Genomic DNA, 27,853 nt, shown 5'->3' with positions numbered 1-27,853 from the left:
CCCCAGAGACTATGAATGGAGAGGCAAGCAGAGCCAGAGGAACTGCTTTTGGCGGCTGCGTCACCGTCGCGGAGCTGGCCAAAGGGCAGTGGTGGTTGGAGCTCGGTAGACTGAGGCCGAAAATCTGGCTCTGCGTGTGGGGATCTCTGGGTTTTTCAGCTGGCAGGTCTGGAAAATGTGGGTGATCCGAGTGCTTGCCTCATCAGCCTCCACCCGTGAGAAGTGGGTCCTGACCAAACACACACATACACTTAGAGAGGGGGAAGACGCCCTCCTTTGTGTTCCTAAGGTACTGCGACTTAAATTCCACCATCAGTGTTCCCACAGAACGAGTGGTGGTCATCTGCTGGCAGATTCAGCCTACCTCGTCCCTTCATCCCCAAACCGTGTCCAGGAAGCCCACGCGTGGTATTCAGCTGGCGCTTAGAGCACGTTTTGTCAGCGAATGAGAGACCCTGACCCAAGGTGACCTTATGACTTCACCATAAAGGGTAGCTATCATACCAGCTGTTTCTGGATTACAAATGGAGGAAACAGGACATCTCTGTACTCAGATTCTCTTTGGGAGGAGGAGGAAGGTTGCATCTTTTGTACCACCTCTAACTGCAGATGCTTAAAAGAAAAACTGCAAGGCTATAAAGATCTTTTAATTGTGTGGGACACTCTGTCGCCCCATCAGCCACAGTTCTGATCTCACAGTGGAACTTAGATCGTGATCCTCGGAACACCAGTGAGCTCAGGGAGTGTCTTCCAAGGGACCGGTGCAGACAGCAGGTGCTCACAGTGATGTGTCCAACAGGTGGACTGTTGAGTGAATTCAGGCTGCTAATTAAGGGTGTGATGCTATGGCTAGAGCACAAATGCCCTTGGGGACAGGGACACGGGCTCCCAGGTGAAGGGTGTGTCGGTCTGGGGGAGTGCTGTCAGCCTCTCGGGGACGTGCTCTTCCTCACTATCCTTCTAGCTCTTTGCCAAACATGCCTCTTCTCTGAATGGTCTTCTCCTCCTCTGCCTACCTTCCAGCCTGATACAGGCTGTCACTCAGCATCTGTGATCTCTCGGTGTTCTTTGTGGTCCAGCCGACTGAGTTGAAGCTTCCTCACCCAGCAGGATCTGGAGCCTGTCACCCTCTGCTGTCCCCGCTTTCTGTGAGGCTCTCATTCCCTGTCCAGCCCCCCGACAGTATCTGTGCTGTGGCCCGGCAGCCTCTGCTCCAGACACTTCTTCCTCAGTGTTCCCTCTTGTCTGGAAAGTCCTGACCCAGATACCTGCCTCTCGGACTCCTCTCCCTGTTCACACTGTTGGCGGAAGGTCGCCTCCTCGAGAAGCCTGACTGGTCTCACTCCCCTGGGGTTACTTTCTAGGTTAGGCGTTGGAGCTTACAGATCACCCAGAGAGGCAGTGCCACCAGGGGTGCTTACATCTGGAGTCAGGATGCCCCTGGGCTGCAGTTCCGTCTCTTGGCTGCAGGTGAGCTCCTGAGATGTCACTTACCCTCCCCACACAGGCCTTTTCTCCTTTGGGACCATGGAAGATACACGGATTCTGCGGGGTTGATAAATCAAATGAGATGTTCAGAAAGGGCCTCACATTCTCCTTTATTCCATTTGGTAGGTATTCGTGAATGCCCCCTGAGGTTGAGGCTCTGATGGGTGAACAGGACAAAGTCCCTGGACTCTGCCAGGGCCTGGGCTAGTGAGCGAGCCAAACAATTTGCCTCTGATGGCTGGGTGGGGTTAGGGGCCGGGAAAGGGGAAACGCAGGGTGTTGTGGACGTTCGCGGGGGTGGGGTGGGGTGGCGGGGGAAGTTCAGGGGAAGGAGAAGAAGGCTTGCTGATAGAAACGCTGCCTGAATCCCCAGACGGGGTAAGAGGCGAAGGGCTTCCTCACTGCCATTACCTTCCCAAACGTTTCGTTCAGGACAGGTGTGGCATCACCCTCCAGTCCTCCTGGCCGAATGAGAGGAATGAGGGAGGGTGTGAGCCGGTGCTGGCCAGTGGGAAAGGAAGAGACTTTTTGCTGGGAAACTCCCTTGTTCATACAAAAGATACAGGACTGGAAAGTCTCTTTTTGGCACTGGACCTTGTTGTATCTGGATGTTGGTCTTGGAACATCTGTTCCAGAAACGGCCACATCAGAGCTGGAAAGAACCTACGTCCTTGATGGCATCACTGGAACCCGGAGTGTGCCCACCCGCACCCACCCTTCCTTCTGATTTCGTTAGTGTGACTGTGACTTGCCTTTGTGCTCAGGCCTGTTTGCAGAGGGGTCTCCTCCTTACTCACAGCACGAAGCTGACTTCCTGATATGGTGAGCATCATGGGGTCTGGTGCTCTGTTGTTTTGTGGAACCCACACCATATAATGGGTAAGGACACAAGCTCTGACCCTAGACACCCTTCCTTCCAACCCAGTTCTGCCACTTGCAGTCACGTCCTCTGGAGAAATTTACTTGGCCCTCTGTGCCTTACTCTCCTCACCTGTGAAATGGGTTTGTTATTCTTTGTAATAACAACACCAGACAGAGAAGGGTGCATTTCTGAGTACGTAATGAGGTCATGCAGAGGTGGTTCACAGAATTGGGCTTGGCACGTTCCCTGTCATCACAACCTCTGAGGCTGCCACGGGATAGGTTGCAGGTCACGCTTCACACTGAATGAGCCACGGCCAAGAACATGGAGACGGCATCAGACGTGTCTCTTCAGCCCCAGAGACTCTCTTTCTGTGCCGCTGTCTTCTCATGCTTGGCGTCACGCACAGATGACCCCTCACCAGAAAGCTGGCTTTCCCACTGTGGGTCTCCCATTTGGGGGAACACAAATATACATCGTGTTCCATCGTGCACATGAATTCAGGTCACTCCCGTCCGGTCCTCAGATAGCTAGGGGCTGCTTCTGGTGCCGTGGGGGGTGGGTAAGGGGCAGGGGAGGGCAGGGCAGGTAACAGAGCACGGGACGCTCTGGGAGTGCCAAGTGGTATCGGCAGTGCTTTGTGTCCCGGTGCCTGCCTTGATCTCCAAACTCCCCTCCCTGCACCCCAGCATTCGGTTGACCCTCTCACCCGATTCCGGGGCAGACCCCGCCACATCAGTCTCTCTCCTTCAGCCTCAAATTGCTCCGGGTAGAAGGGCGTCACTCTGCCTCCTTGAGGTTTGTTGGGAGACCCGCGGGAGACAATAGATGGGAACCACGTAGCTGACATTACCTGGCTCGTGGAAGGCACTCAGTAAGTGGCGGCATCACCTGTCCCGCTTCTGTAATCCCTAGCAGCTAGCCTGCACATGGTCCGATCTCCTCCTCTCTGGGGCGGCTGCTCCCGTCCCATCGTGTATGTGTGCCACCCCTCCTGTATCCGCTGCTCTGCTGACTGACAGCTGGGTGCTTTCCAGTCTGCTGGCTCCTGGGGAGAAAGCCGCAGTGCACAGGGGAGTGCGGGCATCTCTTGGAGATGCCGATCTCCGTTCTTCTGGATGTATACCCAGGGGTGGGATTGCTGCATCACATGGTAGGTTTTTTGGTTTTGTAGTTCTTGGTGCTTTGGAGGGGGGCACCCTGCTGTGAACAAGAACCTGTGACGGTTTCACTTTTAACTTTTTGAGGAACCTCCATACCACTATTCTGTTGTGGCTGTGCCAGTTTGCATCCCACCGACGGGGCACAAGGGTTCCTGTGTTCTTGCTTGCCTAGTGACACTTGTGATCTGCTGTGTTTGGTAGTTGGTTTGACGAGACCTGTCGTCACGTGTGCAGCCCGACGTCTCATTGTGGTGTTCATGTGCCTTTCGCTGATGGTTGGGGATGTGGAGCCACGTTCCACATGCCTTTTGGCCACTTGTGTGTCTTCTTTGGGGAAGTGTCTATTCAGATATTTCGCCTGTTTTTACATTGGTTTGCTTGTTTTCTTGCTATTGAGTTAGAAAAGTTCGTTATACGTGGGGAAAATCAGCTCCTTGTTGGAAATGTTGTGCCCATTTCGCAGATTGCCTTTTCGCCTTGTTGGTGGTTTCCTTCGCTGTGCTGAAGCTTTGAAGTTGCATGTAGTCCCACTTGTCTGTTTTTGCTTTTCTTGCCTGTGCCGTGGGTGTTGATTCCACAAGATCATCACCAAGACCCGTGTCCTGCAGCTTTTTCCTCTGTGTTTTCTTTCAGGAATTTACAGTGTGGGGTCTTATATTTAATCTTCAGTCCCCTTTGGGTTGATTTTCATGTGTGGCGTAACAGAGGATCCACTGTCATCCTTTTGCATGTGGGCCTCCAGTTTTCCCAGCGCCATTTGTCAGAGTGTCCTTTCCCCTGTTGCGTGTTACCGGCGTCCTCGACCAGGTCCGTTGACTGACCGTGCCTCGGGTTTATTTCTGGGTTCTGTTCTGTTCCATTGGTCTGTGTCTGTCTTTCCGCCAGTACCGTACTGATTTACTTGCTGTTACCTGGGACTGTGTTTGGAAATGAAGAACTTTGGTACCTCCAGCTGTGTTCTTCCTCAAGGTGGCCTTGGCCGTCCTGGGTCTTGTGTTGTTCCAGATGCAGTTTGGGATTGTTTTTCTATTACTGAGAAATGCCACTGGGGTTTTGACAGGCATAGCATGGAGTCTGTCATTTTTCTTTCTAATCTTTCATCTTAAACTGTAGATGACATGGATTAATGAGTTATATGCCAGATCTGAGGATTGCCTTAGTTGGTTTTCACTTACTGAACCACCCTTGCTTTCCCGAGCTAACCCACTTGAGCATGGTGTATTTTCTCTGAACAGATTGCTGGATACCACTGCTGGCATTTCGTTGAGGAATTTTGTGCTTGTGCTCAGAAAAAATATTGGTCGGTAGTTTTTCTTTTCTTGGCATCAGTGAAATTGTGGCCACAGAAATCACTTGCACATGCCTCCTTCGCTTAGTTTTCTGGAGGAAATTGTGTAGAATTTCTGCGTGTGTCTGTTTTTCCTGTCGATACTTGGTAGAGTTCACTGCCGATACCGTCTGGGATTGTCGTCAGAGGTTTTAAACAACCGATTCAATTTCTGTGAACGATACGGAATCGTGCGTGTTATTTTGCCTTAGATAAGTTTAATAGTTTATCGGTTTGCTAGTTGTTGCATTTACATACATAGATTTGAATGTAATACTGCCTTCTTACTTCTTTCATATTTGCTGGGTCTCTAGCGAAATGTCCTCTTTCATTCCTGCTATTGGTAACCTATTTCTTCTCTCCCTCTTTTCTCTCTTTTTCTCCAGTTTCCTTGAGACAGAATTGACACAGCAACGCAGAAGGGATACAACATAATACTGTGACTTACACATACCATGAAAGGATTACCTCAGTAAGCCTAGTTGACATCCACCATCTTCTATAGATAGAAGAAGAAAAAGAAAACAGGGTTTTCCTTGTGCAGAGAACTCTTGGGATTTACTGTCTAACAACTTTCATCTATACCACATGGTGGTGTTAACTAGAGTCATCATGTTGTACATTATGTCCCCAGTACTTATTTATCTTACAACTGGAAGTTTGTTCGTTTTGGCCGCCATCCTCCAATTTTTCCTCCCTCCCTAGATCGCCACCTGTGATAACCACAAATCTGATACCTGTTCCTATAAATGTGGGAGGGTTTTTCCAGTCCTCTGTATGAGTGAGGTCATACCGTATTTGTCTTTCTCTGACGTACTCACTTAGCATAATGCCCTCAAGGTCCATCTCTGTTGTCACAAATGACAGGATTTCCTCCTCTTTTATGGCTGAATTGTGTGTGTGTTTGTGTGTGTGTGTGTGTTTTCTTGATCCGTTTATCCGTCAAGAACACCTAGATTGTGTCCCAAGTCTTGCTTATTGTAAATAATGCTGCTGTGAACATGGGATGCCCATATGTCTTTGACATAGTAGTTTCATTTCTTTCAGGTACATTCTCAGGAATGGAATGTCTGCATCATATGGTAGTTCTGTTTTTAATTTTTAGAGGAATCTCTATACTGTTTTCCATACCGACTGTGCCAGTTTACAGTCCTACCAACAATGCAAAAGATTTCTTTTAAGACTTACTTATTTGAGGAGAGTGCACTGGGGTGGGGGCACAGAGGGGGAGGGAGACTTAAGCAGACTCCCCGCTGAGCGTGGAGCCCGATGCGGGGCTTGATTGCACAACCCCGAGATCGCAGCCTGAGCCAAAACCAAGAGTCAGATGCTCAACCAGCTGCACCATCCAGGCGCCCCATGATTTCTTTATTCTCCACATCCGAGCCAGCATTTTCATCTCTTGTCTTTTTGATGCTAGCCATTCTAACAGGTGTGAGGTGACAGCTCATTGTGGTTTTGAATCGCATTTCCCTGACGATTAGTGGTTTGGAGCAGCTCTTCATGTCCCTATTGGCCATCCGTACGTCTGCTTTAGAAAAATGTCCGTTCACATCCTTTACACATTTTTAAATCGGATTACTAGCCTTTTTGCCATGGAGTTGTATGCGTTCTTTGTATATTTTGCATCTGACCCCTTTGACAGATACATGGTTTGCAAATACCTTTTCCTGTTCCATAAGTTGTCTTTTCACCTCGTTGGTGGTTTCTTTGGTGTGCAGCTTTTTAGTTACATGGAACCCTGCTGCTTTCTTTTTTATTTTATTTTCTGTGCTTTGGGGGTCAGAGCCAAGAATTCATGGCCAAGACCCGTGTCAAGGAGTTTTTTTGTTCTGTATCCTCCTAGGATTTTTGTAGTTTCCGGTCTTCCGTTGAAGTCTTTAATCTACTTCAGGTAAATTGTTGTGTGTCTAAGTCAGGAATCCCGCTTTCTTCTTTGACATGTGAATATCCCATTCTCACAGCACCATTTATTGAAGAGACTGTCTTTTCTCCATTGAGTATTCTGGACTCCTGTGTCAAATGTTGGTTGACCATATACGCCTGGGGTCATTTCTGGGCTCTCAGTTCTGTTCTGTTGGTCTGTGTGTCACTTTTTATGCCAGGACCACACTGTTCTGATTTCTCTGGCTTTGCCATATGGCTAGAAAGCAGGAAGTGGGATGTATCTTGCTTTGTTCTCCTCTCTGCTTTTCTTCTTTTCCTTCATCAGTCCTGTGAGAAGTGTATCAGTTTTATTGATTATTTCAAAGAGGCAACTTTTGATGGGAGTCCCTCTAATGTGCCTTGTCAGAAATTTCATTGATTTCTGTTCTTAGGCTTTGGTAAATTCTTATTTATTCTTACAGGGGATTTTGAAATGGTTTCCACAGGCTTGAGTGTCCTTTTTAGGTAGATGAATGCCAGTGAAAATGGAAAAGAATGTGTCCTTCCCTGTGGTGGAAACGCTTTGATTTTAGTAAAAGTCTGCTTTTCGAAGGTACACGAACACCTAGAAGGAGAGCACATGCCAGTCACCCATGGATTGTTGTTAAAATGATGCTTGAGAACGGTCATAAAACGTCAGCAGGGAATTAGCATGGTTGACTGCAGGACATCATTTGCCATGACAGGTCACGTGGACGCGATAGCGGATCTCACTTCTGAGACTCTGATCCTGTGCCGTCAGTATTCTGAGCTCTCGGAACCGCATTATCACACTGAAAGCGCAGAACAGTCCTCGCGACCAGGGCTCATTACTGTCCCCATTTCACAGATAGGAGACAGAGGCACACAAAGGTGAAGTCAGGGGAATTATAACGGGTTTTCTCTCTTCTTTTATCACCATGTGCTGCAGTCTGGGTTCTTCTGGCCGTGCACATCCCTCGCTACCTTCATCTTCTTCCTTCCTTCCTTCCTGTCTAGACCCAAGGACCAGGTGGCGCTGTGTGATCACCGACTACACCTCTCCATGGATCCAGTCCAGAAATGTAACTCCACGTTGACCCCTGAATCTTCCCCAATGATCTCTGAAGAGACTTCCCGAGAAGTCACAGCAGCCTCCCCTCCTTCCTTCTCAGAACTGCTGATGATGGGCCTCGGTGACCTCAAAACCGGTGTGGGCACAAAACACCCTGCCCCTCTGCCAGAGGGGCTGCTCCAGCAGCGGTACAGGGATGAGAAAACCCTCCAAGAGAGGCGGTGGGAAAGGTCAGCGTCCCCTCAGAGGAAGAGAACCCTTCTGGGGCACATGAGACGGCGACACCTCGATCACGTGGCACCTTACCGGGTCGAGAGGAAGGCCAGGATCTCTTCCTTGGGGGACAGAGATCAGAACAGATTCAGATGTGAATGTCGATACTGCCAGAGCCACAGGCCCAGTGTCTCTGGGATGCCTGCAGAGAGGAAAGGGGCCCCGCATCCTTCCTCCTGGGACACACTGGTGCAGGGCCTCAGTGGCTTGACCCTCAGCCTGGGGACCAGCCGGCCCGGCCTTCTGCCCGATGGGGTGCTCCAACAACAGGAAAGAGAGGAGAAACTCCAACGGGAGATGCAGCAGGAAAGCAAAAGAATGTTCCAGAGGCTCCTAAAGCAGTGGTTGAAAGAAAACTGAGGCTCTCGTCCTCGCGTGACAGAGATCGCAACGGATTCAGAGGTGGAGGCTGGCGTGGCCAGATCCTGAGCGTGGAATCCTTTTGGGGACCAAAGAGTAAGAAGCACTCAGAGAAGTCAGAGAAGGAACAAGAGCAGCGTGAGGACTGGACACTCTGTCCGTGTGAGCATGGATCCGATCCTGGGAAGGTCCTGCTCTTTCCTGCCTGGAATTTCTGGATCACCGTGGGGCTTTCTAGGGGATGCTGCATACCAGGGGTCCTTAACTTCTGTATCACAGCTCCCATGATGCATGTTGTCCCTTTCCCACCCCAGATCTCTGTCTCTCCTCCCTGCCTCGTTGTCAGTAAGATGTAGGCTTTCTCTGTAGCATGAATGCCCTGGTGACGGCCGTGTGCTTTTGTGCCGTGTCACTGACTGCCTCCCAGAAGCAGCACTAGGTCTGCTGGGATGCCCGGGCGCTCAGCTGGGCTCCACTTCCAAGAATCTGATGCTAAGCCAGGCGCGGAAAGGGTCGTAGAACTGGAACGTGGTGGTTCACCATTGTGTTCTCTGTGTAAGCCGTTGTGAATGTGCTGAGCTAACTGCAGGTCCACATTTCCTTGCTTCGTGACATTGATAGTATTCCCCTGGGCGGAATTTCTGACGGGTTCCCTCATCACGCACACCAAATAAATACACGTATGAAAGGAAAATAGCTCTGGAGTTCTGGTTTCTCGATCCCTGTTGCTTTCTGCTTTGTAGGATCTGAGATCACGACATCTAAATCCTAGGGCAGCAGATCACGCTTTCTCAGGAGGAGAACTCTGAACTGTGTGGCTTCCCAGCAGGGGCTGGGGAGGGCACCCGGGGACAGCATCACGTCACCGTTTGCGGCCCTGCGGTGGGACCAGCCTTCACATCAACCAGGAGCAAGGGGAAGAGAGCCTTCCTGCCCACAGAGAGCAGGAGGCAGCGTCCGCTGCCCACGGTAGGAGGTCCCACAGGATGGTGCCGGTTCCCCTGGCCTTAGGATCTTCAGGTGCCACTCCTCCTCCGCTGCCTGGTGTCGCTGGGTTGGTGCGTGGGAATACCAGTTCCAGGCCTGCTGCAGGACAACCAGAGCATCGCTCAGTTACTGAAGAGTCATTTTGGGATTTAGACAATGTGCCTTTGCAGTTCAGGAGGTATGAAGGAATCCATCTACCTTCATTCCCCAACACACACACACACACACACACACACACACACACACTCTCTCTCTCTCTCTCTCTCTCTCTCTCTCTCTCTCCAGTGCTGTGTACCCAAGAAGTGCCCGTGCAGTTCCTCTGAATGGATGGTAAATTGCTTTCTTTCAGGCTCTGTGTTTAGGTAGTGCCCGGAGCTGGGCTGTTGCTGTGAGTCTCCTGCAGAGGCAGGTGACTTGAGCACAGGTACGTTTCTTTTGTTCTGAACCTGGGGATCTTGTCCCAGAGCTTGGGAGCTCATCTGACCCCACCAGGGTTGTCTCCCACTTGCAGGGAGAAGGTAAATAAAGCAAGACTTTTCTTTTTTCTTTTTTTTTTTTTCTTGGATGATTATTGATTTATTTATTTGAGAGAGAAAGAACATGAGTGGGGAGGGAGTAGGGGCTGAGGAGAGAGAGAAGTCCACTCCCTGCTGAACAGGGAACCTACCACAGGGCCCTGAGATCGTGACCTGAGGCAAAGGCAGACGCTTACCCGACTGAGCCACCCAGGTGCCCTCAAGCAGGACTTTTCTTTCCTGAATCTCTGAGGCCTCAGTGCAGACTGGTCATTTGGGGTGTGGTGAGCAGGAGTAAAGTGGCATTTCCCTTTACTGATGGTGTCCTCGCTATCAGACAATATGCTACATATTTCCGTACCTCAGCTTATGTAATCCGCTGCCAAAGACCCTTGGTGGAGCAAGACCTCAGTCTCGGTGGGTGGGCGGGGAAGCAGAGCACAGACAGGTGAGGTGACTCGCTCAGTGTCATGCAGGCACCGAGAGGGGTAGTGCACACAAACCAAGGCGAACTGCATTCAGAGTGGGCACTCTCCACCCGCTCACCACTTGTAACCTCCATAAAGGCTGCGGGTGAAGTGCGGAGAACCGGTGACTTGGCTGGACGTTTCCCAGCTGCAAGCACCAAGTCTTACAAGGTGCATCTTTGAGTCCTCTGCAGGATGCTTGGGGGCAGGGCCGGTCTTCCCCCACCCGGCAGAGTTCTCAGAGACAGGAACGGGGTGGCCTCACCTCAGCAGCTGTGCCAGCCACCATCAGATGCAGAGCCACCCGTGAAGGTTTCCTTACCTCCCTTGCCTCCCCGACTCTGTGCTAGGCTGCCTGCTGGGCGGGGGAGTCGGGAGTCATAGCGAGATGGTCCCAGCCCTCGGGAACTTGAGCCTTTAATCAGGGAGAGCTGTGACACCCAGACGTGTGGCGCGAGCCGTCCTGGATCCCCTGTGCCGCTGTCTTGCCGCAAGACGAGAGGAGCGGGGAGGATCGGGCTGGGGCCCTGTGGACCTGGGGCTTGCTGAGGGTGCTCCTAACCACAGACCTGGGGGCACCTGGAGAATGGGTCGGTGGGTGTACCTGAGGGACTCACTGGTGCCACCCCATCTCCACCTCAAAGCCATGGTCCCCTTGCCTGCGTGTACGAGCATCATCTGAGGGTCCCATCTGACATGGCATACGGTCCCCAAGATCCTGACTGGGAGCCAGGATCCAGCAACGTCTAGAAATGTTCAACGTGCCAGGTTCCAGACCAGAGACAGAGGCAGAGCCATGGGGAGGCAAGAAAATACAGGGAGAGAATGGGGGTGAAACAGAAGGCTCAAAGACAAAATCTGAATGGACCTACTGCAAGTAAAGAAATGGAATTTGGGAATTAAAAGCCTTCCCAGGCCGCCTGGGTAGCTCAGTGGGTCGAGCCTCTGCCTTCGGTCCGGGTCGTGGTCTCAGGGTCCTGGGATCGGACCCCGCATCGGATTCTGTGCTCGGCGGGGAGCCTGCTTCCCCCTCTGTCTCTGCCTGCCTCTCTGCCTACTTGAGATCTCAATCTCTCTCTCTGTCTCTCTGTCAAATAAATAAATAAAATCTTTAAAGAAAGAAAAAGAAAAAAAAGCCTTCCTACAGACAAAAGCCCTGGACCAGCTGTTTGTCAATCGCCTCCTTGGTGAATTCTGTTCCACTGTAGGAAGAGATCATAGCCATCCTTCATAGACTCTCCCAGAACAGACAGGAGGACGGAAGTCTTCCTAACTCAGCCTATGAGGACAATACTACCCTCCTACTGAAGCCGCGCAGGACAACACAAGAAATGTATAGACCGGTATCTGTCATGACTATCCACATGTCATTCCTCACCAAAAGGGCACACCAGATCCACCAGCATTTACAAGGGAGCGTGCAGCTACCCAAGTGAGACTTATCCCAGGGTAGCAACATTGCTTTAGCATTCAAAATACGATTGAGGTCAACACCATCATGGTATAATGAAGATAGAAGCCATGTAGTTGATCATCTCGATAGACAAAGAAGAGACATCTGACAAAATTCAAGATCCATTCGTGATAAAAACGCTCAGCCGACTAGGGCTAGAAAGGCGCGTCCTCCCTCTGGTAAAGGGTATGTAGAAGAAAAATGAGTCTCCTGTCACATACCATCCTGAGGAGTGAAAGAACGAATGCATTCCTTCTGAGATCCGGACCAGGACGAGGAGGCTGGGTCCCGTCGTTTCCTTCCAACACTGACTGAAGTTTCCGGCCGGCGCAGTCATGCGAGACAAAGAATGAGGACGTGGAGAAACTGGAAACGGAACGTATGTCCAAGCACGGGCTTGTACTCAGACATTCCCGGCAACCAAGGGGAGACAGTCTAAAAGTCTGTCGATGGTAAAAGGATAATCAGACTGTGGCCTACCCTGGCAGTAGATGCCACTGGTCTGTGGGGACAGATGACCCGATGTTTGCAGCAACGCGGATGAGCCTCCGTAGTGTCTGTCCAAGTGAAAGAACACGGACACACAAGCCCACTCTTGAAGCTTGAGTCCGTTTACAAGAAGTGCCCAGAAAGGGCAAACCTACAAGAGATAGAAATTACCTTAGATGTTGCCTCGGCCTGGAGGCAGGAGTGGGACCTGAGTGCTGTCCCCTGAGGGGACACAGGGTCCTTCTGGAGGGACAGAGATGTTGTACAACTGAATCGTGGTGAAGGCTGCACAACTCCGCAAATCTACTACCAGTCCCTGCATGGGAACCTTTAACTGGGGGAACTTTGTGGTATGTAAATCTTAGCCTTTATTTAGCAGGTGCAGCGAAATCTGGAGAACAGTATGGGGTTTCCTCCCAAAGTTAAAAATAGAACTGCCCTCCAATCCAGCAGTCGTACTACAGGCATTTGACCAAAAATAGAAAAACACAAGTCCGAGGGGTACATGTGTACCACCTGTGTTTATAGCAACATTGTTTACGATGACCAAAGCATGGAAGCAGCCCAAGCGTCCATGGATAGGGGAATGGATAAAGAAGATGTGTGCATATATACAATGGAGTATTATTCAGCCATAGAACAGATGAAATCTTCCCACTCACAAAAACACAGAGCTAGAGAGTATGATGCTAAGACAAGTATGTCAGAAGAAAGACAAGTTCCATATGATTTCACTCGTGGAATTTAACAACAACAACAACAAAAAAACAAGCAAAAAAGAGAGAGACAAACTCATAGCTATAGAGAACAAACTGATGGTAACTGCAGAGGAGGTGGGTGAGGGGAGCAGTGAACTAACTGACAGGGATTAAGGAGTACACTTGCCCTGATGGGGACCGGGTGACGTGCGGAATTGCTGAATCACTGTACTCTGCACCTGAAACTGATACAGCACTATGTTAGCGATGCTGGAAGTAAAATTGTAAAAATTACTGAAAATTTAAAAAACCCAAAAACCACAAAAAAAGAGGGACAGACGCTGGCGCTCCATCCCCAGGGAGTCTGAAATAGGGAGTCTGGAATGTGGCCTCAGCGAGAGCATGATTTGGAAAGTCCTATGAAAACCTAGTTTGCAGCTGTGGGAACAGAACCATCCTTAAGGTGAAAACCTCAAGTCAGAAATTGGAGACTCCCCTTACAAGGCAAGCAGGTTTTCGTCTTCACCGGCTGGGGTTGGCAGATCTCACAGGCTGTGAGGAGAGGCAAAACACGTCAAAGTAAAGGTGGTCTTTAAAACTGTCTTGTATTTGCTGCTCTCCAAGTTCCGGAAAACCAAAGTTTGAAGTTAAAACCCTGGATTTGCTCATGAAACATACAAGACTTTTCACTTCTTGTCAGAATCCCTTGTGCTTAGCTACTTTAAAATGGGAGAAGACATTGTATAGATAACTCCATCAGACAGATCTCAGTAATTCTTTGAAAAAGCGTTGGCTGAGATTTGTATCTGTTGATGGAGATGGCTCAGCTGTCAGGCTTAGCTGCCAAGTTTCCTGAGTTGCATTTTTAACTTCCTTTTACACTTTATGTTCTCAAACTCATTCCCATGCTCAGATAAGAGCCCTAACAGGTTGAGGTATTTAGGATGAAAAGTAAATTTGAGCAATCCCTTGTTTCTTGCTCACCCAAGGACACGAGTCTCCCCAGACATTCTCTTTGAGAGATTGCTTCCGGATACTCAACTCCACATTGCAAATCCCGGGCTTCCTGCTATGCCTCCTTCATCGAGTTGACACGGTGGGTTCTTACAGAAGATGAGGATTTCTATCTCCCGGGTGTGTTACAGGGCCCGGGTCTTCTCCTTGGGAATTCCTGTGGGGAACCCACCCAAACCAGGAGCATTCTGAGGACATGCTTAAGAGTGTATCTGTGGAGAAGCAGTCCTCACAAGAGACTTTGGGGACCCCTGTGGCAGCATGAGGATCATGGTGTAGCCTTTTTCCTGAGCAGGTCCCAGAGAGTCATGAGGCAATGGAGAGCACACCTAGCAGCCTTCCCAGGATTTTCCCTTAAGGTAGTGGGTGGATGGCAATGCCCACCCATGAGACGGGACTAGGGTTCTGGTGTCGTCTGCAGATTGGTAAGGTTTGTGGGACCTCTGAGTGGAGATGCCCTATAGGTTCAACCCACGGGGATTCTGGGATCCAGCAGACATTTCTCAGGTAGACTTGTTGACGGGAAAAGCCATAGGCCATACAAGGGGATCCAGATGGGAACAAGTCAGGTGGCGGTGTCGTCACCCACGGATCATGTAAGGAATGAGATGAGCACAGGGCAGAGGTCGGAACCCTGGAAGAAAAAACAAAATGAGATTTTGGAGGGGATCAAGTGGAATGGGCCAACAGAGACTTGGAAGTAATGATCTGCGAGGCAGGAGGAAAGGCAGGATGGGCTGCTGTCCTGGCAGCCGAGGAACCACAGCACTTTGCGAACAAGGAATGTTGCTGCGGCCAAGACGGCATTGGGTACCGTGGTTTGGCAACATGGAGCTCTTTGGAGAATTTAGCAAAGGGATGACCCACAGGTGGGGGACATTGTGGAAGAATCCAGAAGGAGCCAAGTAAGTCTAGTCTTTGGTCTATGCTATCAAGAAACCTGTCTTGACAGGAATCAAAGACACAGGGTAGTAGAAGCGGGTGGCTGTGTGCTTTCAGAGGCTGTTATTTTCTGTCCCAAAGCAAGTCAGAAACACAGCTGGATGCAGGTTCGAGAAGCCCCTGTGGATGGTGGGGACTCTTGACTCGATGACAGGAGCAGAGAGCTGGGACGAGCCTCGTGAGTGTTTCTTCTTCTTCTTTTTTTTTTTTTTTTTAAGATTTTATTTGTTTATTTGACAGAGAGAGATCACAAGTAAGCAGAGAGGCAGGCAGAGAGAGAGGAGGAAGCAGGCTCCCCACCGAGCAGAGAGCCCAATGCGGGGCTCGATCCCAGGAACCTGAGGTCATGACCCAAGCCGAAGGCAGAGGCTTTAACCCACTGAGCCACCCAGGCGCCCCTCTTGAGTGTTTCTTTAAGTTGAGGGCAGAGCGGTGGGATCATCGCAGCAGTGGGGTTGAGCCCTCCTCTGTCACATCTCTCCTGCCCCATTCCTGCCTCTGTGACCCACGGAGAAGCAGCTTCAAGATTCATCGTTGTCCAGGTAAATGCCACAATGGATGGTGTCTGGGGAGAGTCCCACACTGAGCTGTCAGACTAGAGGGAAACGGAGGGGGACGGACTGGGGAGTTGTGGCACAGGTGACATCCGAGGACAGGAGGGACGCTCAGAGCAGTGCTGCCATTGAGGCACTGGATGGCAGGGGCTTGGGGTTGAGGCAATGGGAGGTCTAGGGCATAGGCATTTGGCCAGGACACTCGGACCGAGGGTGTGTGCCAAAGATGTTTCTCGGCTCGGGGCAACCTCGGCGGTGGCCGGGGCCTGGCTAGACCAGAATGCTCTGTAAAACTAAGGCCTGATCACGAGGTTGGCCTCGGCGTGTCCTGTCTGGTGGTGAGGAGGCTGGGCTTTCGGGTCCTCCCAGTGAGGAACAGAGAGGCAGGTCCGTCAAGCCCCAGAACAGAAGCGCCATGTGATTGTCCCCTGCAAAGCTGGGCCCAAGAGTGCAGCCCTCAGATCACCTTGAAGGGGATGCAGGGCCCAGGTTTCCCACAGGTTGTTGCAAGTACAGGGGGTGGCCCAGGTCCGGGGTGTTCCAAGATCTTAAATGAGGGCCCTTGGCCAGGCCACCGTGCAGGAACTCAGGCGAATGCTCTCAGGCAAAGGACAAGCTCCAAACCGAAAGCCACTTGGGCCATTGCTTTGTGGCCATGGAGTTCAGGGTTTTGTGAAGGAAACCCCATCTTTCTAAAGCTCCTTCTCCGTGCTGGATGAGGGAGGAGTGAGGGATCGGTCATGATCTGAGAGGAGGCCAGATGAGGAAGGGAGGCCCGGCAAAACCCGACTCTAAAGACCCCAAACCCTTGCTCCTGGCTGACCCCTTCCTTCCCCAGAGTGACACAAGAGCACGGTGGCTTCTTCAGGACTAGACCCTGGTTTCCATCTGAGAGGCTCCAGGGCCTCAGGGCACCACTGTCTCATTAAGATGGGGGGGGGGGGTAGGGGCACCTGGGGGGCTCAGTTGTTAGGCCTCTGCCTTTGGCGCAGGTCATGATCTCAGGGTCCTGGGGTCGAGCCCTGCATCGGGCCCCCTGTTCTGCGGGAGACCTGCTTCTCCCTCTCCTACTCCCTCTGTTTGTAGTCCCTCTCTTGCTGTCTGTCTCTCTGTGTCAAATAAATAAAATATTTAAAAAAAAAAAAGATGGAGGGGGTTAGAAAGCATGACCTTCGAGCTACAGGAACCATGGGGGGCAAAGTTCATAAGCTAGTCCCCTCTAAGTCCTCTAGCTTCCTATAAAGAAAGCCTGCCCAACACTGTTCCTGCTGCCTGACCGTGTTGCGGCCAGAACCTGATGGGCTCTCACCACGGAGAACACACTAAGGGACCAATGACAGCAGCTGAAGACCTGAAATGTGGCCTTGACTGGGAGCCTGATTGCTGGTCTCCGCAGACAAAAGCCCACATCCCTGCTTCCGGCCATGCCACGTTGAGGCAACCTGGGGTGGATCTCCTTCAAAGAATGGATTCATTGAGTGAGAACTCTACAAGGTAATGCTGCACCAATGGGTAAGCAGAGGCCATAGGGTAGTGAAAGATAAGAAGATGACTATAATGGCACACTTATCCTCAATAAACCTGAACTTCCAATGATGTAAATGAGACATGCATGACAATAATATACACATCCCAAAGCAAAAAAAAAAAAAAGAATGGATATCCTGGGGATGTTTGAGTGGCTCAGTTGGTTAAACAACTGCCTTTGGCTCAGGGCATGATCCCAGGGCCCTAGGATCCAGCCCCACACCGGGCTCCCTACTCAGCGGGGAACCTGCTTCTCCCTCTCCCTCTGCCATTCCCTGTCCTTGTGTTCTCTCTCTGACAAATAAATAAATCAAATCATAAAAAAAAAAAAGAATGGATATTCAGAGCACCCAGCAGAGGTGGCGGGGTGGGGGAAGAGATCTTTGGGGTTAGTTCTGGCTCTGCCAGCCAACTACTGAGATCCTCACCAAGGCCTCTCAACTCTCTGGAGGACACTCACATGATTTACCTTCAAAAGAATTAAGAAGGGAAAACCTCTCCTTCTTCTAATGAAAACCACCGGCTTTAGGCACGCTCCTCCAGGCATCCTGCTCTGGCTCTGGACACATTTTCTGAAGCTCAGCTCCAGAACTCAGGCCCTGAAGTGAGTGTCTGTGTTGTTCAAGGAGAGATGGCCTGTGGAGGCAGGGTGGCCACAAGGAGGCCCAGCTCACCTCTCTGACAACCTGTGTCAACTACTCCACTGTGTGTGTGTCTGCGTGGGCCTCCCTTCTCTCTGTCATCTGTTCTGGGGATCCGTCTGTGGAGGGAAAAGCTTCCTGAGTTCAAGGAGAGGAAGAGACAGGGACCCCAATCTCCTTTAACATGACTGCCTGGACAGACTGTGGGCAGAAGAAAAGCCAGTGGGGGTGGTGAGCTCAGATCCCAGACTCCCTGGTGCTCCTCAGACCACCCGGTCGCTTTGGTTCCATTAGTCTCCTGACCTGACTGCCTGAGTGCCCCCCGCCCCCACCCCACCCCACCCCCCCCCCCCCGACTGGAAGGCAAGGGGGGAAAGGAAGCCATCCATTTACATCGAATATGGTAAGTAAGTGTGGTCCTATACAGTCCCTGAGGGGCCACGTCTACAAATGCTCAGTCCCACGTTTCCACCACCCCTGACCCCTCCCTCCTCCCCAGTATGAGGAAGGGGTCTTTGTGGCTTACAGGTCTGTTTGATGATGTGGAAAGGGGGTCCTGTGACTCACCTATGTGGCTCACAGTGCCTTTGGTGGTCTCTGAGGGAGGGGTGACTCTTGTCCCCCAGGTCCAGCTGCCAATGCCGGTCACGGAGGCGGGTGTAATTTGTACTTCTGTCTCCCTCCTCGAGGACTGGACCTGGTGCTCCCTGGCTGCCTCAGCCTTACCTTACTCAGCTGGCATCTGCAAATACCTCTGCCTCTGGGTCTCATCCTCCAGGCCACGCTCCAGGACTGTCCACTCCACGGGTGCAAGTGCAGAGTCCTCGAAGCCTCCACCAGGTTAAAGCATCCTTCATGAACCTCTGCTTACGGACCCAGCCACATTCTACATCCCCCATGGGGGATTCCAAGCCCCCACCCCGTCTCATCTACAGCACAGCAGGAGCTAAGAGCAGCTCCAGAAAGCTACATATCTCAGCTCCAGCTATCCCTCTACTCACAGAGAGGAGAGCGCTTCGGTCTTGAGGTGCAGAGTGTATTCTGTGAGTCCCACGGGTGAATGAGGTGAAACTCTCCTGTACCTGGAGCTCCTCCTCCCTTCTTGACCACCCTATCCCTTGTCCGAGCTGTTTTGCCTCTGCCCCCACTTTGCCTGGGGGCCTTTACCTCCTCTGTGACTGAAAAGGATACTCATTCTTTGGTTCCTCTTTCCCATTGACCTGAATTCCCATAGATCCAGGTCAAAAGGAGCATAACGTGAAATTGGCATGTTGTCAGATACAATAGAAACTGAGTTTCTATACACCTCCCAACTCAAATCTATCTATCTATATCTATCTATCTATCTATCTATCTATCTATCTATTTTAAAAAGCAGGTGGCGAAATGAATGGTCACACCGCCAAAGGCGCCTCAGGTTCCCTAGGGTGTGCACAGGGTGTGAGTGGTGTGAGGCAATGTGGATATTAATGGAGGCCTTGAGGAGCATGGTCGCAGTGGAGAGATAGGGACAAAAGCTCTACTGAAGGGGGGGGGGTTGTGCAGGAGAAGTTGAAGCAGTTTTGCTTCGAAAGGTACAGATCCGGTGCCAGTAGCTGCAGGATGACTTGAGGGAAGGCAGTGAGGGTTTACCCCCCCTTTATTGTGGAATGCTCCAATGTAGAGAGAGCCGGAGAGAAGAGACATCATCGCAAGAGCAAATTCGCTGAGAAGGTGTAAGGCAAGGGATCCTGAGCAGAGGTGAGGGGCTGGTTGCAGTGCAGAGCACGTATGTATGCATGCTAAAGGGGCAGCAGAGAATGCCAGGACGGGGTTTGGGAAAGCTTGGGAAATACCCTCTGATTGCTACTGTCCTCCATGAATTCGTAGGCAGTTGCAACAGACTGGAACAGAGCTGCGAAGGAATGAGGTAGTAGAGTGGGAAGGATGAGTGGAAATGAAAGGCAGTTCTCTTCTGGCCATGGGATTAACATAAAGGAATTCAGTAAGAGTTTTAAATCGCTTCATCAATGCTCTGCTGCTCACATACAAACAGGGAGTGTTTGTTACCCAGGGTGAACCTTGAGGTGGCCCTGTGATCAGGGCTGTACCCCGCCTCCGCCGACCCCACCCACCTAAGGCTGAATGCTGGGGCTGTAGAAGCATTCGACGGAGGGAGCTGGAGAACCAGGGCTTTCGGTTCCGGGTGATGAGAGGAAAGCTGCAGGGAACACCAGCGAGGGGCGCGGCGTTTCCTGAGCCCCAGGACGCGTCCGTGGGCGGGGCGATACGCCCCCAGTGGAGAAGGAGAACATCCCTGGGGCGGAGAGGCCCGGGACGGCCGCGTCCTCTACCTGAGCCTTCAGGGCGCTCTGGAGGCATCAAAGGAGTGAGGGTTGGGGGGTGGGGGGGGGACAGTGAATGTGTCACGGGACTGGCGTGTTCACAGGCAGGGGTTGGGAGGAGGACAATAAACAGGGGACCCGTACAACTGCCGCACGAGGGCACCGGAGCTCTAGAGACTCTGGCGACCGATACCCGAATATCACCGTCCCGGGGCTCCCCGAAGGAACTAGGGGCAGAACCCGGCGTCAACGTCATTCCACACCGTCGCGCATCCCCAGAACGCACCAATCGGGGCGCAACGCCGACGAGTCTCCCTCCCTGGTGCCGGGACTTCCGGCTGCGCACTTCCCGCGGCTGTTGGAAAACTTCCGGGACGGGGCGATGGAAAGGTTTTTGTGCGGAGGACGCTGCCGTCTAGCCACTGGAGTCGGTCTCTGCCTTCCTCTGCCCCTCGGCTGCAATACACGGGGCTCCCACAGAATCGCTCTGCACCTCGCCTCCCAGGGAATGGTAGTCAAAGGCAACTTTTTCTTTTGCACAGTTAGGTGCTCAGTTTCTCTGGCCGCTTGGTGGCACTGTTGCGCCGCGCGGCTTTCCTCACAGCCTCTTCCCCCGCCCGCTGTGCTTGAAAAAAGCGGCCGCCGGTTGTTTTCTTAAAAAAAGGGGGGGGGGGCAGTTACTGCTCTCTGCGCTTGCGCGAGCACGCCGCCTAAAACTGGATCTCTCCGGTTCCCGGTCCTAGGGCCTTTGTGAATACGTGCGGCCCTGGCTGGGCGTCTCTTTGATTGTTCCTGGGGTAGTTCAGCAGCCTTTCTTTCTCCGTGTGCGAGTCCCCTGCTCAGTGGCTCTCCCTAAGCCCCAGACCGATACCAGACGCCGAGGGGAACCTGTACTGGGAAGTGTTTAATGAAAAGGTGTAAAGCTAGAGTTCGGGGTCAGGGAAAGTTCTGGAGATGGGGGATGCCAGGGATGGTGGCACAACGGTGTCAACTTGCTGACGCTCCTGTCTGTTCACTTAAATGGTTTAATTTTAAATTAAAATGGTAAATTTTGTGTTCTAGATACGTTAGCACCCCGAAGAGTGAGAGAAAACCTCTCTCTGTTGAAGGTGACATAGCCTAGAAGTCGTTGGAAAGAAGTAGTCGCACAAATGGGGCGAAAAGAAAGGCAGGTGTCAGATAAGCCTGCCCTTTCAGGTGTCAGAAAGAGCAGGTAGGTAACCCATGTAAAAAGGTATGTGGTCCCTCTGCCCCTTGATCTGGTTTCTGCCTCCATCCCCTCCTCTGGGTCCCAGACCAAGGCCCCGCCCCCCACCCCCCACCCCCCACCCCCCACCTCCCGGGGTCGCTCAGGCCCCAGGTGCTGTACTGTCCCACGCTGGAAGGAGCACCTCTGGGTACACACGTGTGCACCTGTGTGTGCGTGCCCAGGACCCTTGTGACAGGCACATGTGTTGACAGTCACAGCGCCCCGCCCTGGCTGTGGGTGGACGCCCACACCATTCATCCTGTGTTTTAGTTTAAACCCTTTTGTCTTCTTGGCGGGTTTTTTCCTCTCCAGTCTGATGGATGAAGCTTTAGTTGCCTAGTAACCGGGTTATTCCCCCGCGCCCACCCCCCCTTCTCTTAACATCTATTCCCAAAAGAGAGCCAGGTGGAGACAAGGGCCTTCTCAGTCCTGGACCTTCAGCTGGGCTGATGCCTGAGCTGAGCGACCCAGGGAGGGGGAACGGAAGGACGTTGCCATGACAACAGACTCCCACACTTCCTTCCAGGACAAGGGCCCCTCTCCCTCCCTCTGCCTGCCTGCTGGGCTCTCCACTGAGAATGGGAGTGTGCTTTGGCCAGCACCGAGGGGTTCCCTGTGTGGTCCAGGGTGCAGGGGAGAGGGGTAATCCTGGGCTGTCTCCTGAAGGGACCAGAGTCCCAGAGAACGCGTTCTGTACAACACTGAGGCCCCAGGAGAGCATGGAGACTATGAACCCATAGTGGCTCTAAATGTGGTTCTGGGATTTTCTCCAGCAGTCCACAGTGCTGCACCGGTTTCTGAAGCCAGGCTCCGAGGCCCAGACTCTGGAAATCAGGGCCTGTGTTGTGAAAGGAGGATGGAGCCTGGCATGGCTTGCGGGGGCAATGACAGACTGGAGAAGGACCGGGTCGCCTGGGTGACAGTTCTCCTGAGTGACAACGGCACTTGTGTGTCTGGTCTGCTCTTCCTTCTGTGCTCCGTGTTGGGGTCCACTTACGGGATGGGAACCATGGTCCTAGTTCAAGGAGAGGACAAGGCAGAGATGCCCCGGTCTCCTCTAAGATGGACTGATTGGAGGGTGGACAGACGGGGGAGCTGCCAGGGGTGCTGAGGTGACCTCACACATCCACTAGGGCTCCTCAGACCACAAGGACATATTGCTTAATTTCTTCTCCTCTGGCTGGTGAGATCTTCGGGATTGTTCACTGTCTGAACCGGCTAGAGAAGGAGGAAAACAAACACCCAGTGAAATCATTTCTTATCTGGTCCGGGTCCGGCCCCGGGCCAGGGTGGGGGGGGGGGTTGATGCAATCATGCGAATGGTCTAGTTCAGGTGCCTCCTTAGCGCAGTAGGCAGCGTGTCAATCTCATAATCGAATGGTCTAGTTCAAGAAATGCTCAGTCTCTCAGATTTCCTCCCCACCTCCCTACTTCTTCCCAAGCTGAGGAAGGAGCGAGTGTGGTGGTTTACTGATCTCCTGAGTGATGCTGGAAGGGGCGGCACCTAGGACATTCTTACCGTGCTCACCGAACACTCCTGGCCTCTGAGGGGAGGACTCTTGTCTCCCGGGTCCAGCTGGTGAGACACCTGCATCAGCCATGCATGTGGCTGGTGAAACTTGCATTTTCCTCTCTCTCCTCTGGGTCGGGACCAGGTGCTTCCTGGCCGACCCAGCCTCATCTCACCTTTGCTGACATCTCTAGACCCCTCTGAATCTTGGTCTCAGCCTCCATCCCCACTCTGGGCAGGGCTGTCAGCCCACATCTCAGCAGCGGGGTCCCCTAGTCCCTTCTCTACTTAAGTTTACTTCCCCAGCCCCTGGCTGTGGATTTTGTCACTTTCCACATTCCCCCCTCAGGGAATACAGCCTCTGGGGGCTGGCCTGTAGCACAGCAGGACCCAAGATCAGCTCCAGAAAGCTGAGTCCCTCAAGGTCAGCCATCCCTCTGCCCAAGGAGGGTCATCCTGCAAAGTGAATTCCTCTGAGTCCCAAACGTGAGTGGGGGCAAAATCCTGTCCCCCACTTCTCTGCTGTAGCTCTCTTGTCCCCTCCCATAGAGGGGAGACTGAGCCTCGAGAGCCTTCCCTCCATTTGTCACTTCCTCCGTGTGTCTTGTACTTCTCTGAGGCTAGACAGAACATTCTTCTTTTGCTTGACCTTCATGCTCACAGGGCTCCCCCATAGTATATCCAGACCCCAAAGAGGAACTCTGGGAATTGCCTGGCCGCCTGGAACTGGATTTCTCCAGTTCCCCCCTGAGGGCTCTCGTGAAGACACGCTGTCCCTGACAAAACCGTTCTGCGGCACCACTTGGCCTCTCTTTGCTTGCTGCCTGGGTGCCTCAGCAGCTGCTTTTTCTTCCTGTCCCAGTTGCCTGCCCAGTGGCTCTCCCTAAGCCCCAGCTGTTAAAAGACGCCCAGGGGAACCTGTACTGGGAAGTGTTGAATGAAAGGGTATAAAGCTAGAGCTTGCCTGACCTTCATGTTCACAAGCCTCCCCAGAGTATGTCCAGATCCCAAAGGGAAACTTTAGGATTTGCTGCCCTTTTTTTTTTTTTTTTTCCCCTGAGAAAGGGGATTGGCTAACAGATAAAGAAACACGAAATAGAAGGGATTACCAAACATGAATGCCTGTGCCCTCATCAGCGGGACAAGATGTATAAAAGTAAACTAAGAGTTCAAAGACAGACACCATGTTTTAACAGGGTCCTAGGAGATGCTGTGTCAGCATTTTTCATGGCGGTGCCCAGAGAGCCTTGCTCCTCAGTCCTCTGTTCCCACCAGCGCCTGGTAACCATGCAGGAGAGCTGGGCAGCAGAGATGAACTTACCCAGAGCTTGTGATGGTCTGCCAGGAGTTACAGGGCAAGCTGGGGAGCGTGTTCTCTCTCTAGTCCAGAAATGTCCTGGAGAGTCGCCAAACTTTTTTCCGGTCTCCTGGTTACCGTGTAATAAATACAAGAGCAGCATCTGACACCGGCTCACTAGTTTCACCTTTAAAAAGAAATACTTTGGGGCGCCTGGGTGGCTCAGTGGGTTGAGCCTCTGTGTTAGGCTCAGGTCATGATCTCAGGGTCCTGGGATCTGGCTCTCTGCTCAGCGGGGAGCCTGCTTCCCCTCTCTCTCTGCCTGCCTCTCTGCCTACTTGTCCTCTCTGTCAAATAAATAAGTAAAATCTTAAAAAAAAAAAAAAAGAAAAAAGAAATACTCCGATTACCAGGAGGAGCCCTTGTGGACATTACTGGAGAATACAATGAAACCACAACTGTCCTCGTTCTAAAAATCCCTTAAATGAAAACCTTTGCTGGACAACTTCCCATTTTCAGAAAAGGATCTTCAGTGGCCTTCTGCCTGAAGTTTAAATACGGGTTCCTGGCTCAGGCCCCAACAAAGCATGCTTTCCCTGGGTGCTTATGGGCGCGGGTCCCACGGAGACCCAGACACGCGGGGCGCTCTGGCCCTCAGCAGCTTTTCTCAAGCTCCTGACCTCTCCAGGGGGCAGGGACTTAGGGGGAGAGCAGGATCTCTCAAACTCATTTTGAGACCTCCCGGTGCCTGCCCTGTTGTGAGAATGGACAGTCTCAGCCACCCTATGGGCTCACGTCCTGCCTGCCTGCCCCGTGTGCAGATGGAGAAACCAGGGCCCAGGGAGACCAAGGGTCTTGCCTGCTGCCGCCATGCGGCCAGAGAGCTTACCACATGAAGTCCTAACAGCGCTGCTGCCCACCCTGGGTGACCTTAGGGTCACATGCTAACATCTCCTTTCTCCTCTCACTCACTGTGGGTAGGTCATTTTAGGTAGCAGTGAACTGATTTAATCCCTTAGGAGAAATCGAGGCAGGGCAAGGTATTCCTTGTGCCTTTAACGCAGACCCATCAAAACTTGCGGGACCTATTGGGCGGTACACAGGTGTTCCTGTGGATGTAAAGGGAGAGTCTCCAGTAACCTTCCTCCACTCCCCACCACCCCTTACATACCCGACAAAAAAAAAAAGAAAAAAAACAAAAAACAGGTCGCAGGTAGCCTTCTATTCAGTATCCAACAACATTGAAGGAGAGCCTCTCTCAAAAGGTGTTTTGTACTCTTATAAAAGCTGCTCATTTAGCACTCACCTGGGGAGCGAGACAATACCCACCAGCCAACCAGTGCATGAAGAAGTTAGTGTGGGAAGTGTTAAGAAGAAAATAGCTCAGGTCCCAGGTCAGGACCAATCAGCTTACACAGAGCGGTCAGGCGGAGCTTGTCTGAGAAGGCAGTGATGGAGCAGAAACCTTACCGTTGAGAAGGAACCAACCACTTAATGATCTGGGGCTGGACTCACCCAGGCAAAGAGCGCCATGATGACCCATGTCCTGACGAGGGAATAAGCTTGGCATGTTCCAGGAACAGAAGTCCGCCAGAGTGGCTGTCGTGGAGGCAAGAGCTGGTGGGATTGTGTGGCTATTGAAACAGTGGCAGTAGGTAAGCACAGAAGGGGATGGAGAGGCGATACAGTCCAGCGATCGGATCTAGAGGACTTGTTGCTGGACTGTGGGGGAGACCGACTAGATGCAAGACATGAAGAGGCGTGCTTGGGGCATGCGAGGTGTATGCTTCCTCCCGGTCGTCCAACAAACATACAGACACATCTGGATCTCAGGACACAGGTTGATGCGTGAGGTAGGCCTGTGGGAGGTCCTATCCTGTACATGCTCTATTTTCTAATGGCCAAAAGGATGAAACAGCCCACGGAGAGAGTGTAGCATGAGAAGGGCCCTGTTAAAAACTAAAACCCAGTGGAAAGGAAGGAGGAAGCACCAAATACAAGAAGCAGAGTGGCCACCGGGGCTGGAGGAACAACACCCGGAGAGTCAGTTAGTTGTTAAATATCCAAGAATAAAAATTCCAAGAAAGGGTGGGGGAGGGACAGTGTCAAAACCAAAAAAGGCAATTGGGAAGTGTACCAAAGGCATCTGAGAGGTAACGGTGAGTCGAGGAGAGGACATCATCCCACGGGCTGGTGATAACGTGAAGGCCCCTGCTGCTCTTGACAAAATCGGTCTTCTTTTGGGGGTGGGGGCAGGCTGATAGAAGCACGATTGAAGTGGGTAGCAAGGAAAAGGGCGACAGAACAAGGGGAGACTTGCTGTTGGGAGCATCAGGGAAATGTGGTAGTATCTCAGAAATAGAGGGGGTAAGGGATGGCTTTATGTTTTCCTTCATCTCGCGTGAGGGGAGGGAAGTACGAGCATGTTCCGAGCATGTCCGAGTGAACAGAATGACGGAGAAATAGATGGACGGGTGACCATTCAGGAGCACTGCAAAGGCCTTCTACCCCGAAGGAGACAGGTATGGGATCCAGGTAAAGGGTCTGGCCTCAAGTGGGATCAGGTCGAGAATATGGGTGCAGATCCAGCATTGCTGGCAAGTGGTGAGCGGGTCTGTCTGATAGCTTCTCTCTTCTGTTCTGTTCTGTTTTGTTTTCTGTCTCTCTCTGTCTCTCTCTGGATGTATTACCGTGGAACATCTTGATGAGCATGGGGTGGAGCTCTGCAAGGCTCCTGCAGGCAGAGGAGAGAGAGAAGATACACGTGTGGAAGACGCCCTTTGTCCTTTACTGGGGGTGTGCCCGGAAAGTAGGTAGGTGGGAGTAAGGAGCAAACGGCCTGTGTTTGAGCGAAAATTCATAGCCTTGGGTAAGCTGGAGGAAGGAGCGGCATGGTGGACCCTGATGTGTCCCTGGGGTCCCTGCACTGGAGACCCCCAAGAAGCTGAATGCTGTGGATGCAGAGGCACTAGGGGGGTGGAGCTGGAGAACCGGGGCTTGGTGTTGGGAGTGAAGAGTGAAAGCTACAAAGGACACCGGTGAGGGGTTCCCAATGCTCAGGGCAAGTCCGTGGGCAGGCGACGATCAGCTTGGGGAGAGGGGGAACATCCCTGAGGACCAGGAGGCCCCGGAGAGGCCGGTGATCTTCGTGAGCCTTGAGGGGGACTGAAGGCATCAGAGGAGTAAGAACTGATGAGGAGAGCGAATGTGCTTCGACTGGCATGTTCTCTGGCTGGGGTGGACAGGAGGACTTGAACCAGTTTTGCGTATAATTGCCGCCCTTACGGCCTTACGGATACAGGAGCTTGGGAAAACATACCAGTAAATCTGTATTCTCAACACACGACGGGATCTGAAACCAGCAAGAGCCCAGTTCGAAGAATTTGGCACCGACCTCACTTAACCCTTGTGCGCAGGCTCAAAATCCGCCAATCGCAGTACAGCTCCTACACTTCTCCCTCCTCTTTCCGGCGTCCTCCGCTGCTGTATTTTCTGTTAGTATAGTTTCGGGGCGTGACGGCTGAAGGCTTTTGTTGAAGAGTTGTGTGCAGGCCTTTTCGGCCGTTCTTCCGCATCCTTTTCCGCAGAGAGGCATTCGCCTTTCGTCCGTTTCTCACGATCTCTACGGCTCTTCATAGTCTAATAGCGAAATAGATGGATTTTCATTCGCAATGAATGGCGATACGTTTCTCTGGCCACTAGGTGGCAGAGGTGTTCCGTGTATTCTTTCTAACTCACTCTTCTCCGCCCTTCG

The 27,853-nt window shown here is 52.0% G+C and overlaps 1 protein-coding gene and 2 long non-coding RNA genes across 5 annotated transcripts in view; 2 read left to right on the top strand and 1 right to left on the bottom strand.

Moving 5' to 3' along the window:
• LOC309856401 (protein FAM156A/FAM156B-like) overlaps positions 1-9,126 on the top strand; it is a 48,899-nt gene extending 39,773 nt beyond the window's left edge. The window contains exon 3 of one of the 2 annotated variants that reach the window (XR_014307173.1): positions 5,227-7,670. Coding sequence is in view for 1 of the 2 variants with exons in the window: in XM_082717557.1 (XP_082573683.1) it covers positions 7,677-8,432 (756 nt within the window). In the remaining variant the exon portion in view is untranslated. The other variant, XM_082717557.1, reaches the window with a different exon arrangement.
• A 2,623-nt stretch (positions 9,127-11,749) lies between these two features.
• On the bottom strand, positions 11,750-18,039 carry LOC309856404. Of its 2 annotated transcripts, XR_014307185.1 has the most exons (3): positions 17,753-18,039; positions 13,229-14,689; positions 11,750-12,494 (listed from the first exon to the last, which is right to left on the bottom strand). It is a non-coding gene; the product is annotated as an uncharacterized lncRNA (long non-coding RNA). The 2 variants fall into 2 exon arrangements; XR_014307184.1 differs by having other exon boundaries at positions 11,750-14,689.
• Positions 18,040-20,345: 2,306 nt separating this feature from the next.
• On the top strand, positions 20,346-26,619 carry LOC309856406. The gene is made up of 3 exons (XR_014307187.1): positions 20,346-21,256; positions 23,999-25,952; positions 26,506-26,619. It is a non-coding gene; the product is annotated as an uncharacterized lncRNA (long non-coding RNA).
• Positions 26,620-27,853: the final 1,234 nt, after the last annotated feature.

This window comes from Mustela nivalis (assembly GCF_964662115.1).
Source record: "Mustela nivalis genome assembly, chromosome: X".
Lineage (NCBI taxonomy): Eukaryota > Metazoa > Chordata > Mammalia > Carnivora > Mustelidae > Mustela > Mustela nivalis.
This window is presented reverse-complemented; position numbering and strand designations above follow the sequence as displayed.